General features: G+C 39.5%; 2 protein-coding genes across 4 annotated transcripts in view; one reads left to right on the forward strand and one right to left on the reverse strand.

Annotated features, from left to right (window-relative positions):
- Positions 1 to 7774, reverse strand: part of ube3c (ubiquitin protein ligase E3C) — a 29236-nt gene extending 21462 nt beyond the window's left edge. The window contains exons 1-11 of one of the 3 annotated variants that reach the window (XM_037078627.1): positions 7630 to 7774; positions 6907 to 7017; positions 6733 to 6786; positions 6332 to 6406; positions 5216 to 5362; positions 4975 to 5090; positions 4685 to 4842; positions 3930 to 4083; positions 2567 to 2787; positions 2294 to 2448; positions 1721 to 1908 (exon numbers count right to left, since the gene is read on the reverse strand). In XM_037078627.1, coding sequence (XP_036934522.1) covers positions 1721 to 1908; positions 2294 to 2448; positions 2567 to 2787; positions 3930 to 4083; positions 4685 to 4842; positions 4975 to 5090; positions 5216 to 5362; positions 6332 to 6406; positions 6733 to 6786; positions 6907 to 6972 — 1334 coding nt within the window. In that variant the 5' untranslated portion in view covers positions 6973 to 7017; positions 7630 to 7774. Of the gene's footprint in view, positions 1 to 1720; positions 1909 to 2293; positions 2449 to 2566; positions 2788 to 3929; positions 4084 to 4684; positions 4843 to 4974; positions 5091 to 5215; positions 5363 to 6331; positions 6407 to 6732; positions 6787 to 6906; positions 7018 to 7146; positions 7166 to 7465; positions 7583 to 7629 lie in introns of those variants that run through there. The other 2 variants (XM_037078628.1, XM_037078629.1) reach the window with 2 other exon arrangements.
- Positions 7775 to 14010: 6236 nt separating this feature from the next.
- On the forward strand, positions 14011 to 16688 carry mnx1 (motor neuron and pancreas homeobox 1). The gene is made up of 3 exons (XM_037079381.1): positions 14011 to 14700; positions 15387 to 15547; positions 15954 to 16688. The coding sequence occupies exons 1-3, from the start codon at positions 14220 to 14222 to the stop codon at positions 16239 to 16241; spliced, it is 930 nt and encodes a 309-aa protein (XP_036935276.1). The 5' UTR covers positions 14011 to 14219; the 3' UTR covers positions 16242 to 16688.
- The last annotated feature ends 2502 nt before the right edge of the window (positions 16689 to 19190 follow it).

The raw sequence follows: 19190 nt of genomic DNA on the forward strand, positions 1-19190 counted from the left end.
GAAATGGGAAACAAAGCACTAAATGCCAGCTGACATGCTGATTTACGGCCCGAGAGAACCCAAACCCCCATTTCAATCATGGAATGAACCGCTAATAAACAAAGTCAAGACATCAGAAGGGGTGTGTTTGTGTGTGTGTGTGTGTGTGGGTGTGTGAAAAGCAGCTTGATGAATAACAGCCGGATCATTTCATTTTGTGGTGATGGAAGAAGCTCTGTTCAGCAAAAAACATAAAAAACAGCAGGGCCAGGTCAGATTTGATACCATAAAAGATCAAACGAGCAAATTTCAACCTCAAATTTGTTTAAACGTGATTGTTATCTCATGACAACACGAAAATCACAGCAAGCATTCAAAAGTAAATGAAGGAACAAAGTTCATCAGAGCGAGCCCCGTTAGCGACAGAGTGTTACGTTGGGTTAAACCAAACTATCAAAGTGAAATTACACCAAATATCCAACGGTAAACAATTAAAGTGAAATTACACCAAACACTCTAGAACAAACCTGGGCTGAAAACCATTAGAAAACCAATCAAAAACTAATTCTGGTCTCAACTCCTCTGGAAAAAAAAGAGGTCCTTTCATGAGACATTTTACATATTTATTAAAAAGGCAGCATGCCGGGCCGGCTGGACCACTGGCCAGCCTCTCTCTCTTCTTTTTGCAGTAAGAGCAGTAAATCAAGGCCGGGATGCAATTTGCTCCCCTTAGCCTCTTGTAAAGCTATCCCGTCCACTCCTGCAGTGATTAATCTTTCTCAGTGAGCTAATTATTTTGTACAGATATCCAATAATGATGGAAGACGAAGGGGCAGGATTTATGGTAAAAGCGAAGAGTAGGAGGAAGCTGTAAAAATTAAGGGGGACGGGGGATAGGCAGGGAAATTCTTCTAAACTCTGGTCAATCACTTGTAAGCAATCCTGCAAAATTGCTAATTGACCATCAGACTCGAGATGCATGTGTCAATGGGGGAGCTAATTTTTGGTAACAGATGCACCGTAAGATATAAACGTGATTGGACTCCTGATACATCAACATCACCACCCACATGTTTAAATCAACCGGCAGCAAGTGGCTCCACTAATAATTAACTAGAGCAGGTTGACCATCCATGAAGCTCAGTTTGGATCACCTCCCGTCAGTCAATGCACCATCCACCCCCTCCACCACCACCACCTCTGACATCCTGGCCCTAATGTAATCAACCTGAGAAGGGGTAATTGCCCTCGTCCAGAACTGACAGCTTCCCTGACATCCCTGCTTCCTTTGCCGGTTGTAAATGCCAGTGGGTGCGGACCACTGATAACTGCCTGCCTCGCTTCACCGTTATTTACATTACTGCTTACAGCGCGGAAACACGTAAAGACACAGTTTTCCTCTCAATCAGGTAGGTGTGTAAACAGGCTCTCTGAATGCAAGGGCTGATGTTGACAGGATGTGTAAAATGTTATGATATCAAATAAAAATGTATTTTTATGTTTTGTTTTGATATATAAACACCTGCGGCACTGTAAAATTAATATATTCAAAGTACCAAAAGTATTTTATTAAGATAAAAGAAGGATACCTACAATCCTTGCTAGTTCTGATTGATATATATATAGATTTAGTTTATTGTTATTTACATGATGCAGTACAGTTATACAATGAAAAACCTTGTGCATTGTTTTTCAAAGCCCTGCAGGTTATCCTGAAACAAACAATTCTGTGTATTCGTACCTGACTTTCGGCACCATGAGGCGATGCTGGACCATGAGTGTGTGACAGATGGATGCCATCATGGTGAAGACCTCCTCGCTGGCCGAATCCCTCCAGACCAGGTTCAGCAGGGCGTTAGTCTGATGCTTCGTGTCCAGCTTGTGCACACACTCCTCTGTGATCAGCTGCACTGAGATTCTGCTGTCATCCTGATAAGAGAGGGAAACACACACTGGTTGGAAGACTGGGGGGATAAAAAGGTGGTGGTGCATATGCTACGCTGCGCCAAACTGAGATGGGCTGCATGTCCGTTACCTGAAATTAGCGTCTTAATTACTTGAGTATTCTGTAATGGGTATTTGTCATGGCTTAGGAAATTCAAATGTAATATACATACATCAGATTTAGAGTTTTTCTTTCCTGATTCTGAGTCCGATATCAAAACTCGTAAGGATATTCACATATAGTTCTGGTCTGCTTCATGAGTATATATATTTTATATATTCATGAGGCTACTTGTCAACAAAACAAAATCGTGGGGTAATCCCATTAAGATTTCATGAGTACGTATATGTGTCTGTGTATGTATCCTACCTGCATGGGAGGGTGATGGATGCCAGTGTTATCGTCGTCGTCCTCCGAGTCGCTGCTGACTTCAGGCCTGGTGCTGCTCTCCGACACTGGCAGCAGCGGCAGCAGCGTCTGCAGAGCCCGGAGGTACAGCAGGAGACCCTCCTCTGATAGCGAGCCTGCCAACACACACCCATAGCCATCACTGTGCACACCATCATAACTTCATCTCTTTAAGTTAGTCATAAAGTGTTTATGCTTCAGTGTGTGGTGTGCGCTCTAAACTGTTCCACCCACCTAAGCAGTTCTCCCCTGCACAGAGGACAAAGTAAAATACCCAAGGCGCCTGGCTCTGCGGTGACGAGGAGGAGCCGATGGTGGCCTGCAGGGTGCTCAGGAAGGCCTCGAACGGGAATGAGAGACGAACGTCGGACAGTGCCGGGATAAAGAAGTGAAAGATCTGCTCGGTGAAAGGTGCAGAGATAAACTCCTCGGTAAAGGCGGCAAATACAAACTGCCTGTAAGACGACAAAGAAACAGACATAAGTCATGTTAACGCACAGCATGAGAAGGGTAACATTATTTAAACTAAATGACTGTGATTCAACTACAGAATTCAGCTAAAAGGGAGTCTTGTTCTAACACCACTCTGCTCATTCTGTTGCTCCAATATTGAATCTCCAAACAGAGCTGCTTTGTGTGACCCAGTCACACACATCTGGTGGGCCAAGTCAGATAATTAGCTGTTACTGTCCGCGTGTACACAAGTTTCTCTCACTCCCGCCTTGCTTTTCTTCAAAGAAGAAAAGAAGTGCCCTGTCGTTTGTTATTAAGAATGTCTGAAACTGAGGGCAAACAGCCTGATATTCTGCACTCTGGCGAGCGAGCGAGTCTGGGGGCCTTTTATGGCTTGTTGTAAATTGGTCTCAGAAGCAATTACTGCTTCACTACTGACTAGAGGGGACAAAAAACTGCTGCAGTTTGTCTGATCAGTTTAATGGATGATTTTTAAAGAATTCCCTCGGGACAAAGACTTTCCCCTTCCAGCTATAATGTAGTCATCCTCTCTCTGTGCTCAAAAAAACACGGCAATTGTGAAGGTCTGCAGACAGCGACCACTTTATCAGTAAATCCTTCTGATCTTATCATGATTTTCATCCTGATACTTTATTAAGTGTGGATAGGGCTTTTCAGTCTTCACCAGACAAAGTCAGCTCTATATAAGGCACTAACCTAAAGTCTGTTAAGCTTGTCTTTGCTGATTATCACAGAATACAATTTGCAATCCACAATCAGTGACGATGTCATTGCATTATTTATCACTGGAGTTTGTCGTGTCTGATATACTGTAAATGCTTATTTCCTTGAGCTCCTTTAGCCAGTTAGCATTTTGAGACCCTACTCCATAAACGAAATATCACATAAATATCCCCTAAATATCATACACACTGACTACATACTGAAAGAGGACAGATGTGAGGATATTGCTGGTTAGAGTATGTGCAATTTCTTCAAAGCCTGGATGCTTATGATAACTAAACATACATATAAAACACAGATAAACTTTGGAGCAGAAATTCCACCCTGCAATGCAACAAAATCCTGCCACCATCTGTGTGAAGGCCCTGATCTACTTGTGGCTTCAGTCTCTGTGCTGTACCTTGCGCCTGTTGTGCAGGAGGAGTAAGTAAAGTGCAGAGGTTTGAGAATGTGCTCCAACAGTGTGCTTGCAAGAGGGACAGACGGAGCATCACTGTACTCCAGACTGGAAGGGAGCCTGTGATTCACAAGAATATACAGCGACCTGTAGTATCCTGAAAAGGAGATGGAGAGAAATTAAAATTAAAAAAGGACATTAAGAAGATTAGGAATTCATTATATAAAAAGAAAAAAACATATAAGAATATATTTGCACCCATTACACAACTATACTAATTTTAACAATAAGAATGTAAAAGGAGCAGCAAGGATAACCTGCAACATCAGCTGAAGATGGGAGCTCTCCTCTGTGTAATATTTTTAGCTATAAAAGTAGGGCTTGCCAGCTTGCCTGCTTAATTGGGCTTCAAGACATCTGAGTGCGGTTGACATAGTGCCGAAAATTAAACAAGATGCTTTGTGTTGACGGGAAAATTTATTTTAAACAGTGCTGTTGGAAGTGACTCATACCACTTGGAAAATGTAAACACTATGAGATGCACTTGACCTGTGCACAGTACTGTATACACTCAGGTGCCAGTCAGAGTAGGAACTACCCTGGTTCAGATAAAAGTAGTCAAACACACTTGACACCAATTGGTACTGACATGCATTAACAATCTCTACATAAGCCTTAATGTTTGACGATTAGGCCTTTAGAGGTTTATTTATGTCTGTGCTACTGTACACGCTGGAATAAGATCCCTGTGAGCTTACCTTTCTGTACCATATAGTGCAAAATCTGCTCGAGTAATGAAGCTACATAGTTAGCATCTGGAATAACAGGAAGATAGGTTTTCTCTGAAGAAAAGATTTCTAGCATCCGCATGGGAACTGCCACATTTAAACTGTCATCCGTGCAGTTCTGTAGGAGTCTGCGGAGACAAAAAGAGGAGCAAGTGAGATAGTGACAACCACTGCATCTTCCCCAGCTATCACCCTACCACGTGTTTAAGCATCCAGTAGCTAAAAATAGGCATCTATTTAGTTTGATTTTAGAACTGTACCTGCAGCAGAAGCCTAAGATCCTCTTGATCTGAAACATACATGTTTGTCTCTGTGGGCCCACCAACAGCTTCACAAACTGACTGTTGAGTTTAACCAGGTTCTGGCACAACCATATCTTTAAGAAAACACAAACAGACACAATTTGTACAATGCATATGAGTCCTCTGGCTGTAATAGCTTCTGTGGAACAAATAGCATAATTGTAACTGAAGATTATTTGAAGATATTTAAAAATCTCACCAATCTCTGTGCATCCACACCCTGTCTGTAGAAAAATATGAGTTGTCTTGATAAGAGGCAGAGGCGAGGACCATCCAAGACATGCTGAGCTCCACCCGCCAGCGTCTGGCTGACAGACTCGTCAAAACTGGCCCTCTGGGTGGCATACTGAAGAAAAATGTCACATATTGAAAGCACTGTTTGTGCAGACTATGAAGGCTCTATCTGTGATTACGCAAATGAGTCAAATGACAAATTGACAAGCTGTGACAATAATCAGTCATGATGACGCTTGTCACTTATCTGCTCTCACAACACACAGCCTGTGTATGTCCTGTCATATGCACTGTATGCATGTCTAAGATAACTATCAGTGTTCTTATAAACCCTTTGCTGACAAAGTGGAAAAGATTCATTTATCTTTTATCTTTTACCAAACTGTCACTTTCACAAGTGACACAGATCTTTTCATTTCTTGAAAGATATCTCAAGCAAGCTTCACCATGTTCACGACGAGTCATCACTAAATGACTAATAACAAAAAAGCACAACAGTCAAAACTAAATGTAACCAATTAAAAACAAAAAATCATACACACAACTTTCTGGACAACTGATGAATTAACTTGCACCACCCCTTACAGTGCAAATTCTTACTGTCAATCAAACTGTAAGACACATAGCAAAACTAAGACAAAGAAAATCAACCACACAGGAAGTAATTGTTCATCAACAGATATTCTCAATTGATACTTGAGAAACCTATGCCAAAAACCCCAGCTACAGTCATACATGGACCCGATTGAAATTTCTGAAGGTTGACGCACTAACCCACTGACTGCAACCGCAGACTCACCAAACTATAACTACAAGATCATAAGATAGGCAACACCATTCATGAGCCATCTGCATGTTACTGGGTTTTATGTGTGAGTGCTGACACACACCGTCATTGAAATGTAACGATGGTACCTTACAGTAGGCTCACCTTGATCCTACTTTTCTTTTACGTTTTTTGACTCAAAAATAAGATTCTAATGACACAGTTCACATTTCTGATGGCGAACCAAACATTTGATTCTTAATGCAACATAAATAAAATGATAAAAAAGGGGATTTATGCCGCTTGCAGCCTCACCTGTCGTTTCAAGTCCTGGTACCCACGTATGTAGGACTGAATGATAATGGCATTCTTCAGTCGTTTCCTTTCATCCTGAGTAATAATAAAGCACAGTTTAGAAGTGATGAATACATGGTGTTTGGCAGGTGAAGATTCTCAATCATACAGGTCACAAGAAACTTAAAGTCCAGTTGCCTCCTAAATGGCACTTATAATTAATGTTTGGTATTAATGCTTTTTATCTTTAGTATTTACGCTGCAATACTTTTAAACTGAATTGGTTGTGCAAAATAGTATGACTCAGTAATTGATCTCTACAGGAAAATTGTGTGTTTATAACACATAACCTTGGAGTGATGTTAAAGACTGAAGTGTTTCATGAGCTGTTTGAAAACAAAGCATTGCACAAAGATTGTCACCTCTCTTTTTCTTCTTTCTTCTTGAGTGCGATGCAGCAGAGATGCCTTCTCCTCCTGAAAAACAACATAAAATCACCTTTAGATTTGCGAGTTTTGCTATTCACAGATGTGTAAGATAATTGACAATGTGTTTGATAAGATTCATTCAGCTCCATCTTCCCAGATTACACTTACCTTCTTACTCGCTCCTCCAAGTGATACCTTGGGTCTTGTCTTGAAATCTCCCTCAAAGCTAAACATTGTTAGATTTTTCCCATTGACTAGTTGAGAAGTTGACACTGATTCCTGAAACAGAAATCGAAAGGAAAACAAATTCAGGGTCTTTCTGTAACACCAGTGGTAGAACCAAAACTAAAACAGGTGATGAAGTGAAACCAAAATGACCTGGCGACTCGTGACTTGGCAACAACTTACACACAATTAACTCAGGCTAATCGATTCTTCAACCAAAAGAGCAGGCTCTTGCGTTTGCTGATTGTAATATACATGACCAAATAAAACAGGCATGGAAGTCAACATGGACGAGACCGAAGGTTAACTTTAGCTAATTGTCCGGCTGACAGCTTCAGTTTGGTTTGCAACAATAGTTAGCAAGCCGGTTACTTAGCTAGCTAATGACTCAGCAGCTGTCAGGTACTATGCACTGCCGTTTACGTTATGTGACTCCAAGTAGCAACGAAGACACCAAATCACAAAATATTTATTGTTGACATGTCGCAATACTGATTCGTACGTTTGTGAGTAACTTGATACTGTTGACGTTAGCACTGCAGCTAGCTAGCAGAGGAGCTAAGCACTCAGGCAGGCTAACTTTACGGGGGGTGTCTTCCTATCCGCATGTTCTTTTTGACGTCGCTCATATTGCAGGATACTCGTCTGAGAAATAGAACCGTTTACCTTTGACTTTTGATTTAAGGAATGAGACAGACACAATAACTCTGTGTAGGCAGTTAAGGTTAATCCCAACGTCAAGTCTTCTTTTCCTTCTCTCTCTAGAAATCAACACAACACAGGGAAAAGCTAACTTAACTGCATCCGGTTCCTACGAGATCAGGGAGCTGATTGGACAGAATTTCTGTCAGTAACATTCGAGCAGCTTAAGCCCGCCTTCTTCTAGATGCATTGAGAAGGTTCTGTGACGCGTGTTCCTCTGTCTTTTCTTTCTTTTCTCTGTTTTCCTTGTTTTCTTTATATTTTTATAGTCTATTGTACATTTTAAAATGAAAGAGGAACTTTACATTAAGCTACTGGTTTATTTTAGTGTTATTTTAATTGTACACATAATCACACAGGTGCTTGTTATTCTGTTGTCAGCGTTGTAAAAAGTACCCACAAGTCATATTTGAGTAAAATATAACTTCTTAAGAGTGAAAGTCAAATGAACTTAAGTACCAAAAATAATTTCCTAGTAATAGAGGCTCTTAAGTATCAAAAGTACAGGTAAAAGTAAATGATACATGGTTGTATGCATATATGTATGTGTATACATTATACCAGGGTTGATATTCGGGATTTCTCTAATTATTGGAATCTTTGATTAATTTCCAAATGTGGTACTTTGTCTTTGATGCAGCATGCAATCTGCAAAGTAACTTGTAACTAAAGTTACCACATAAAAGTAGTGTGGAGAAATAATATATGAAAAAATATTTGAATCCAAAATGTCTATTCGAAGTATAAAGTAGCAGAAAATGGAAATATTCAAGTAAAGTACAGATGACTAAAAATTGTAGTTTAGTAATGTACTCGGGTTAATGTACTTAGTAACATTCTAACATTCTATAACTTTTGCTGCTGGGCAAAGGCATAGAAAAATAATGGATGGACGCATTTGAGGTGAAATACCTGCTTTCCTCTGTACTCTACCTCAGTGATGCAGTTTACCAAATCATCTTTTTTTGACACAAGAAACTGCTTCATAGGACCCTCAGTTAAACAAAAAACAAACAAAAAACATAGATTGGTTGACTGATAGAATCAGCTGATATTGGCCTGTCACAGATCAGTATCAGCATATGTTGTCTGATATGTGCTGATTTTCTTTTGACAGAAAATAATGCAGAAAGGATGTTTGGGGTCATTTATAGTTATTAAACTCCCGGTGAAGTTTAGTGTCAGTGCACTGATGTCGAACAAGTTTATTGTTAAACTGTAAAGTATCCTGCCTCCATCACATATGTATGTTTGTCACAGGTGTTTAATAACCACTCTTCAGGAATCACTGAAACAGAGGGTGTGTTTCTGTGTATGTTTATAAGAAATGTAGGCTGGAATATTAGTATCAGAACTTCTTTATTCCATAACATCAGTATCAGCCAGGTCCTAGTTAGTAGCTCTAAAAACATACAGAATCACACATTAGATGGAGTTTGCCTGTAACTGGAGATGTTGATGAGTATTTCAAGGACTTCACCTCTGAGATTGAAAGTTCTTTCTTGATCTTAGAAACAGCCACTATTTAAATGCTTGAATGTGGTGTTAAACATCGCCAACAACGCCTTGAAGTGCTTAGAAAATCTCATCATATTTTCATTCCCTCAATGTCTGGAAAAAGTTCAATCCATTTCACTGCCAAGAGCTTCGATTTACCACATTTCACTGTAAATCTGAAAGGACTCTATAGTTCCAGCTGTTGTTAGTGCAGACTCTTAGTGCAGACTGTAGATGACCTTACCAGCATTTTCTTCATTATTACTCAATAAAAAACAGTCAAATACAGCACCAACAAGAACAAACTACCAACCTGAGGCCAGAATCATTTGTTCTATTGTGATTCGTGTGGCCATATGCTCGTCTCCTTACAGCCCTTCATTACATGCGGTGTACCTCAAGGCTCCCTCATTGGACCGGTTACCGTCTAACTCATACATGAGAGGGAATAAGATCTCCGGCCGTTGTTACGTTGGTCACACAGAGTTTTGCCAAGTTGGATTCTCTGCATAACTGTTTTACAATGCCCGTTTCATGAGTCAGCTCTGGTATAATGGGACAAGGCTTAAGCTTTGTTTACCTTTCTCTTCACCGGCTCTATCTTCATTTCAGAATTGACTTTAGCTTTTTATCTTCATGAACTTTTGATCCCCTATGTGAGTCTGCACATAGCTGGAGGTCTCAGATGCAGGCGGACAGACCTGCCTGAGCAACTGTGCATGGATCAGTCAGCATCGTTACTATACGGTCTTTTGAATTTTTACATTTTTATATATTTACATTCCTATTTTCTCATCAGATGTATCAATTCCTTCCTATTTATTGCTATGCTGTATTGTGATGTGTAAATGGATATTATTATATTATAATATGAAGACATAACTGTGTGATGGCTCTTTATTACAGTTTCTCACACATCATATTAATATAAATATAAATATACATAACATTTTCTAATATTTCACACAAAACATTACAATAACACAATATATGTATACATATATAATGTGTTTATGATTCTTTATTCTTTGTCTTTGTTTATAAAGACAGTATACATGAGAGGTATGGTGATTATAATTGATATAACTAGATATATTTCTGTTTTTTTTATTGTCATTGCTGTTACCTCAAAATCTGACTTTGCATAATGTATTCATCAGTTTATATAATAATAATAAAAAAATTAGGTTTTCGGGAATAATAAGATGAAATCTCTTATGGTTGCCTCACAAGACAGCCTAATATTTGCTCAGTTGAACCCCTCATGGGATGGTCAAAATATATATATTTTTTAATTTAACAACACATTTTCCAATCCTGCTCAAATCAATGCCTCTCTTAAGAGACATAACACAAACATTATAGGTGAAAAACCCTCCTTGAGCATTAGATCCAGTAGCTTTGTGATATTTTCTAAATATTTAAATGTATTTCCTGAACATATGTAACAACTGTTGACATTTTCCAGTTAGGTGGAATCACAAAAAAATAACACCTCCAGTTCATAGTAACTTAAAAAGTGAATGTACATTAGCCAAGAACCCAAATGACAGGAGCTTCCACATTTACAGAAAAATGTGCCATTTAAGAAATATAATTTAAAGCTATTTATTTATTTATTTATTTATTTATTATTCATTCATGTTGTTTATTTATGTTGTTTATAGGTTTTGATTGGCCATTGGCAATTTTTTTGATAAAGGCCATAAGCTCACAAATTAATTAATCACATTTGATTTGACACTCAGATTTCCTGGCCATATGCAGATATTTATGTGATATATGTTGTTTCTATTGATATTATTTACACTTTTTGTCAACAAACCGATGACTGATATCATCCGGCTTTTTATTGGCTGAACGAATAAAGGCTTTTAAAGCGCGAGCACGAGACAGAGGCAAATGGTTTCATCGATAAGATGTGACCGGGCCTATATATAATACTGTGGGCTCCTAGTCTCTCCATTCACAGTGTGTTGATAACAAGTGTGAGACGAATTACCTTCCAATCTGATTTTTAGACGTTTCATTTAGAGAAATAAGGTCTGCTGTAATTATCTCACATATTGATACTGATATATATATATATATATATATATATATATATATATATATATATATATATATATATATATATATATATATATATATATATATATATATATATATATATATAATTATTATTATATATATATTTTTTTTTCCTGAGAGAAATTAGCTCACTAGATGTCCACACATTTCATGAAATTGGCCACTTGTGCCAATCTATCCGAACGTATTTATTGCGTTAAAAGAGACACAGCGCAGGTCCCCTCAGATTGCCTTTTCATAATGAACGCATTTACCGGAGGTAATTAATATATAAACCATCCCGATTTGTCACTTTGATTTGTATTTTAGTTAATTGTGAAAGTAATTACAGAGCAAATTAACAGCTTTCAGGAAAGAGCAGGGTTTTAGGGTTCGGTTCCATCCTGGGTGCCTTATTAATTTTCTCCCCTCTAGATGTGATGAAAAGGAGCGATAAATCTGGGTGATCGGTGAAGGCCAATACTAAATGGCTCCATATTTCACCGCCGCTTTAATAGAAATATTCATGCGGGGGCCCTTAATGAAATTAAACCCGCGGTGGGGATGAGGCGCAGCTCGGACGCGCGGCCATCGAGACTCTGCTGTTATAATAATCACAGGAGGGGTTGATAAAAAACGCTGTTTAATTGACGAGAGAGCCGCAAAACAGGATCTTCTGTTGTGGAGAGGTGAGGATGTTTATTCAGCCACTCAGGATACATTTTTACAAAAAGCTTCCACATCCTCTCCTGTGGCTCCAAAGCTGGATTTTTCTCTCATCATAAATTGAGAGTAAAGGTCAAATAAAAACGAGCAGAAACACATTTATATGGAAGAAAAAGCTCATTCCAGGAACATTTGGGACAATGTGTCAACGCACGATAACTGTCTAATATTTTACGCTCTTTAACATCAGCATGTGCACCGTTTCTCCCCCTCCTTCAAAAAATAAGTTGGCAGCAGCATATTATCCTCCCCCCTCTCCCTCCTCTCTTTCTATTTTTTTCTCTCTTCCTCCTCCACGTTTCCACGCAGCCCCCCACATCAATCTCCCCGTTATCATTCTGTAATTGGTCATGATCATCAAGGTCCACAATTAAATGGCGATCCTTTACTCGAAAACCACCCGGTGACTTGTTGATTTCCCCCGAGCAAATAAACGTCCCCGGAGCGCGGTTAGCTGATGAATTGACAAAAAACTAATCAGCTTTATTGGTAGACAGGTTAAGGGCAACTGGGTGTCAATAATTCTCATTTTGACCTCCTCTTCCATTAACTTTAAGTGGCTTATTAGACCGAAGTCACCCGGAGCCACGGGCCTATTAGCTGCAGCTCTCTCCTCATCACACTTTCGGAGCTTTTCAATTACAAAAAAAAAATAAAAAAATCTCTGTGCGGCCCTTTGCGCACGGATTGCGCCCGAATTTGACTCATTTGTGTCCGCTGCGCAAAGCTTTTCTCGGCGGTATAAACATCCGGTTGCTTTACTTTTTGTGGTGCGTTTGATTTTAAAGGAATAATAGCAATTATTCAGTAGCACAAGAGCAAAACAAACAAACAAACAAACAAACAAAAACGTGATGATTTATTTTAGAGAATGTAAAAAAAAAACTCCAAACCGACAAAACGTGGTGTGCGGACGTCTTTGTTAGAAGCAGCGAGGGGTTGATTAATTTGGCTGCACAGCTCCATTATAACAGGCCAGAGTGCGGCTGTCACCTTCAGGTCCGGAGCGACAGAAGGAGGGCTTTTACTGAAATTTCCCAGTTGGCCTCTGCAGGGTGATCCGCCTCAAGATGTTCACTCCTGCGCACGCTGTTCTCCTTCTCTTTCTTTAAAAAAAAAAAGCAGAGTGTGTGTTGTGTTATTTGCCATCTAAATTCAATGGGTGAGGATGAGCCTGATAACCTTTCACATCACTTCACGTCGTTTAGGACTTAATCTAGAGGTGTAAGCCAGGGGATTAACACTCACATGACACGGTTTGGCCTGCAGTAATTTGATTCTTGTTATTATTTGATTTTTTTTTAGATTTGCTGTTATAAAGTTAAAGACGTTATTTTACGTATATGCTTATATCTCAAATATAGGCCTCTATAAAAGAGGCAGAGACAGCAAAATATTTAGAATTGGAGTAGTAATAAATGGATTTCCTATCTTTTTGTCACAACGTCACATTTTGTTTTTAATTTCAGGTTAAAACTGAACAAACACTTTCCTCAGAACATCCAGTCTAGTTACAGCACAAACAATGAAAGGAAATTCGTTTTTCTCATCAAGAATGATCAAAATTTTCAAAAATGTATTCATCAAATGTGCTTTTATGAATTTATTCTGCAGGGTCTGTGGCTGCAGGTGTTTACTAAAACGTCACCACACCTGCTCCTGTGACCTTGGTCAAATTGCTGATGTACACAGAAAGCCAGTCCCCCCTCAAAACAGGGCCACACTGCTGATCATAATGAGAATAAAGTCCATTTTGAGCTCTCTTGGACACGTCTGCTCCATAAAGCCTCTGTGAATGAGTTATGTATATATATATATATATATATATATATATATATATATATATATATATATATATATATATATATATATATATATATATATATATATATATATATATATATATATATATATGTACAAAAATAACACTCAGTTGTAATCGAGCGAAAAACTTAAGTTTTATTTCAAAGGTGTGCGTCATGTCCTTATAATAGCGATATTTTATGAAAGCAATAAGGCAGCCAACAGCGTGCTGTGCGGTGATTAGAGCGGAGAGGCGTTGTTGGGTCTGTGACGCTGAGCCAGCCCCCTCCTGACGGCTGCACCAATCGCCTCCTCCTGACAGGGATTAAGTGTCAAGCCGAGCTCCTCTCTCACACTCCGGACCACATCATAACTTTTGAGAGGTGGGAAAACGCCACCGACTTCTTCTCCTTCGTTTAACGGCAGCAGAAGTGACAAGGACGCGCAACGGCGGCCCGATGGAGAAATCCAAAAACTTTCGCATCGACGCGCTTTTGGCAGTCGATACACCCAAGGCGCAGACCTCTCCGCTGGCGCTTGTGACTTCCCTGTCCTCCTCCTCCATCCCGTCGTCGGGAGGCGAGCTGACCTCCAGCGCCGACGCTTTACGCACCGAGACGCCGTCTCCGCCGAGGATTTCCACCTGCGGCTTGATTCCTAAACCGGGTTTCCTCAACAGTCCGCACAGCATGGTTGGATTACATCCGCAGAGCACCGCAGGGATCCCCGCACAGGCTCTCTACGGCCATCCCATGTACACCTACTCCGCAGCCGCGCTCGCAAGCCAACACCCTGCCCTGTCCTACTCCTACCCACACGGCTCCCATCACCACCACACCAGCGATCCCATCAAACTGTCAGCCAGCACCTTCCAGCTGGACCACTGGCTGCGGGTCTCCACAGCCGGGATGATGCTGCCCAAAATGTCTGACTTTAATTGTAAGTAGCTGTTTCATCACAGAATATACTGTAATTTATACTGTAGATATATCAAAAAAAATATTAAACCTTTCTGGTTATAAATGACAAGAGGCTGATCTAAAATGGCTGATGAAACTTTACTTGTTATATTTTTCTTACCTAATTTTACAAGTTTAACGATGCTGCGTCAAGATTAGCAGAAATCCTTAATTTACTTTAAAAAAAAAAAAAAAAGGACCAGTTTTCTTCAGATATTATGATGTCTGGACGAAGAGGCTGTCACAGAGTGATGTTTTTTCTAAGAGGAACTAAAATGGACAGATAATGGACAGTGGGAAAGTAGCAGAGGAATGTGAAACCCACAGTCGACATGCTATTTGCTCACCAGATACTGCCTTTTTTGTCTCAGCTCGTTTTAACAGATTTGTTCAAAACGCGGTGGCAAATAGCTCCTCTGTGGAAATATTCATATGTGGACGACCTTGGTGCTTGTGCGAGGGAGCAAATGTATAATTTATTGCAACATAACAAGAGATTTGTTTCAATTTTGCGCTAATTTGAATTATTTTGCTGTCAAGTTGCAGGCTTAAATCTCCTCAAGTAGATATACTTCATATTCGCATTGATTTAAAAACAAACAAAAAAAAAAGTCTATTCAACGTCTGTGGTTTTAAGGTTGAATTTATGTCCTCTCATTCTTGCAGCTCAGGCGCAGTCCAACTTGCTTGGCAAGTGCAGAAGACCAAGAACTGCATTCACAAGTCAGCAGCTGCTGGAACTGGAGCATCAGTTCAAACTGAATAAGTACCTGTCACGACCGAAGCGCTTTGAAGTGGCCACGTCCCTCATGCTGACAGAAACTCAGGTACGGTCATAAACCTTGAAGAATTTTTTTGCATCTCCTGTTTAAAGGCTTAAAATACGTGCTTTTGTTTTGTTTTTTTTCTTGTTTTCATTTTCTGAAAGTGATGAAATCTCCTTCTTCTTGACCCCGATGGGTTATGTCTGTCCAGAGGCAGTTTTCCTTTTTCGCTCAAATAAAGATACGATAGCGTGTCTTCATTTCATTAAAGTGATTTGAAGAAATATTTAGCAGAGTGCATAACTTTCTAGACATGTGCTCAGTGTGTGATAGCTGTAACGCCGCAGAGGTCAATGTCAGGTGGACTGGTAACCTTTACGCAATCTTTACGCACAGTTACGCACAGATAAAGCCTCCTTCTCTTCACGTTTCAACTCATCAAAGCTCGATCACTTTCCCCCTCTTCCAGGTTAAAATCTGGTTCCAGAACAGACGCATGAAGTGGAAGAGGAGTAAGAAGGCCAAAGAGCAGGCCGCCCAGGAGGCCGAGAAGAATAAAGGCAGCAAGGGCGGCCAGGAGAAATCTGACGGACTCGAACAGTCGGACTATAACAGCAAGACAGACTCAAAAAACGGCAGAATAAGAGACTTCAGGGACAGTGACGACGACGAGGGCGACAATTTCCTGTACAACTCGTCGGACTGCTCCTCGGACGACGAGAGGAATCACACCAGCGACATAAGTCCGCAGCCTTGAATCTCGAAGAAAAAAGAAAAGAAAAGAAAAAAAGGCGCAGAACTTCAATTATAAAGACTGTGGGCGGATTTTCGCTATAAAAAAAAAAGTTGCAGTTGCATGTAATCCGACCTCTAAAATCACCTCTACGGAATTCATTTTGTTGTCATGAAAAGAATAACATTTAGGTCAGATGATCTCGAGCAATAAAGCAAGGAGATTTATGTTTAATACAGTAGGAGCATCACTCAGTCGGCCGCAGGTGAACTGTGACATAACGCATGGTTTCTATGCAAACGCTGTAAACTGGCTCAGGTTCTCTGCAGTCTTTTTCCCTCCTGCTGTGTTGGTTAGTTTGTCAGCAGTAACAGCGCCCGCCACAGTAGATAACTCTGCCGCCATCTCTCTCACGTTGGCCTGATTTTATCCCTTGTGTAAGTGAGTCATATCACGCTGGAAATAAATGTTATGTTTATTTTTCTATACCGTATTTATAAAAATGGTCATAATGCCAGTGCATGCTAAATTATTGTTTAGCGTCTCAAACTATGTGGAATAAAATGTTTTGTAGAAAAGTCGATCTTGGCGCAAGTCTTGAGTTTTGTTTTTCATTTTTAAAAAGTAAAAAAAGAAAATAGTCCCCTTGATTTACGATTCCTTCGCAGCGCGGACGCGGACGGATGGAGGCTGGTGTGTTTCCCTCCCCTGCTCTGACAGGTCGGGTCATGGGAATTACTGTTAATAGCGCTGTCGGATCTGTGCAAACGTGCAGCGAGAGCAAACAGCGAGCAGGCAGGCAGACGGAGGAAACATTTCACACCACACTAGCAATGGGCTCGCATTAATAAAGCCCTTTAAACGGCTCCTTGAGCGACAAGTCCGCCTGCTCAGGCACTATTTCCAGGTCTGGAGTCATTTTTAAATTAATTCAGCTGAAAGACATCTAAATTTTTTTAATTTTTTTTTTACTGAGGGCATATCTAATTGAGAAAATCTGATTTAAAGGGGCACTGTGTAGTTTAAGAGAAGAAATTCAAACCCTGAGTTTTTGTATTTACAATATTGATGCCGACAATACAAACTCAGAAGTAGTTATTATTTCCATAATTGAATAAACAAGCTTTTCACTCATGGAAAAAGGGTTTGAAGCTGGAAAGGTGGCAGGGTCCGCCATGGACAAAGTAAAACAGTATGAAATTGTGTCCTTTAAGGTCAGTTTGTCTATTCAGTTTATTTGGCCATGAAAACAACGAAAGCTTGTTTTTTAGTTTCTTTAGGCATAAACAAAATATATCTGTCAATGAAGACATTTCTCCTCTGATTAAAAAGTCTTCCTCAAAACTACATGGTACTCCTTTAAATAAAAATCTGTGAAAAGTGCACTATATGAGACAGAGAATGAAAAGAAAAATTTTTTGAGGCTGAATAAGCAGAATAAACAAACTGTTCTCAAAGGGCGACACAGTGTCACACACTGGTGTTTTACTTTGTTTATATCTGCAGGATGGCTTCAACTAGACCTAACTCCTCTGAGGACTGCTTGTTTATAATGGAAATATATCAAATAAATATTTACCATGTATTATTATATTATGAATATTGTAAATGTAAAACATTTCTGTTTTCCTGTAAAGCTATATGGTGCACCTTTAATATAATAATAAAATATAATATAATATAATTTAATTTTCTGAACTTACCAGACTGTTCTATCTCCAAATTACTGATTATCATTTATCAAAAATCTCATTGTGTTAATATGTTGTGAAAGTATCAATAGTCTTCCATGCAGTGTTGTCACAATTTCAATAATAACATATTTAGTAAATTAAAAAAAAGTGATATTTGATTTTGTCCATACTGCAGAGCTCTGTACACATTACACATGTGTAAATTGTGTTATGAGTTCTGTGTATTACAGAAAAAATAAGAGTGAACTTCCTCAAACGCATCCAAAACATCCAATCTGCCTAATTTTTTTATATCATTTTTATATAATCATTTTTATATTTTGATTTAAATTTTAGCCATAGGGCCAGTTTAAAGGTGCACTGTGTCATTTTGGGTAAGAAAGAGAAAGATCTTTATTGACTTTTTTTTTTTTTGTTATGCCTAAATGTACTAAAAGAAGAAACGGAATAACAAGATTAACTGAATAAAAACTGACATTAAAGGACAACACATTCATGACGTTTTACTTCGTTTATATGTGGCGGACCCTGCCGCCTTTCAAGCTTCAAACAGTGTTCAGGACCTTATTTTCCTCTGAGAACAGCTTGTTTATTCAGTTATGGAACAAATACATATTTCTGAGTTTGTATTATTACCTCATTAATATCATTCTAATATGAACATTCAGAGTTCTTTAAAACTCCATCGATGCCCTTTTCATAACTCAGGAGTCGACATTATGCATCAGTTACTTTACAGAAAACATCGTTCACACTCATCTGTGTTAAACTGTAGCCGACGTTGACTGATAATGTCTCATTTGTAGCAGGATTACTGGGGGATCTGTTGGTTATCTCCAGCTGTTTGCTCTAGCAGACTAAATCAAAGTTCAGCAGAGGGTCAAGCCCAGCCAGAGCACACCAGGTGAAGCTGATGGCAGCTCTGTGACGCACGGCTGCAGACAATGGCCAGTGTATGGACTGCACACTGAGTCTATTGATCCCACTATCTCTGACTTTTAAGTGACAAATTCTCCAGTTTTCCTCCCGGCAGTCTCCGTCTCTTATCCATAAAAAACACCACTACTCAAGCCTGAAGTGTATTTGTCCTTTTTTGGGTGCTCTTTGTCGTCAAAACCCAGCATCTTCAGTGTTTCGTGTCATTAAAACAACCATTCTTCCCTCAGCAGTGTGATATGCGGGCTGGTGTACAACATTTCCTCCGGCTGACCTTGGTGGCCCATTCCTGACCTCCAGCCTCAGATTGATACCGGCAGCACTGATGGAGCTAATTAATAAG

This window comes from Acanthopagrus latus, chromosome 19, assembly GCF_904848185.1.
Source record: "Acanthopagrus latus isolate v.2019 chromosome 19, fAcaLat1.1, whole genome shotgun sequence".
Taxonomy (NCBI): domain Eukaryota; kingdom Metazoa; phylum Chordata; class Actinopteri; order Spariformes; family Sparidae; genus Acanthopagrus; species Acanthopagrus latus.

Coding starts and splice junctions, on each gene's coding strand:
- mnx1 (XM_037079381.1), top strand. CDS start 14,220: ATGGAGAAATCCAAAAACTTTCGCATCGACGCGCTTTTGGCAGTCGAT. Junction 14,701..15,386: donor CAAAATGTCTGACTTTAATT/GTAAGTAGCTGT, acceptor TCATTCTTGCAG/CTCAGGCGCAGTCCAACTTG. Junction 15,548..15,953: donor TCATGCTGACAGAAACTCAG/GTACGGTCATAA, acceptor CCCCTCTTCCAG/GTTAAAATCTGGTTCCAGAA.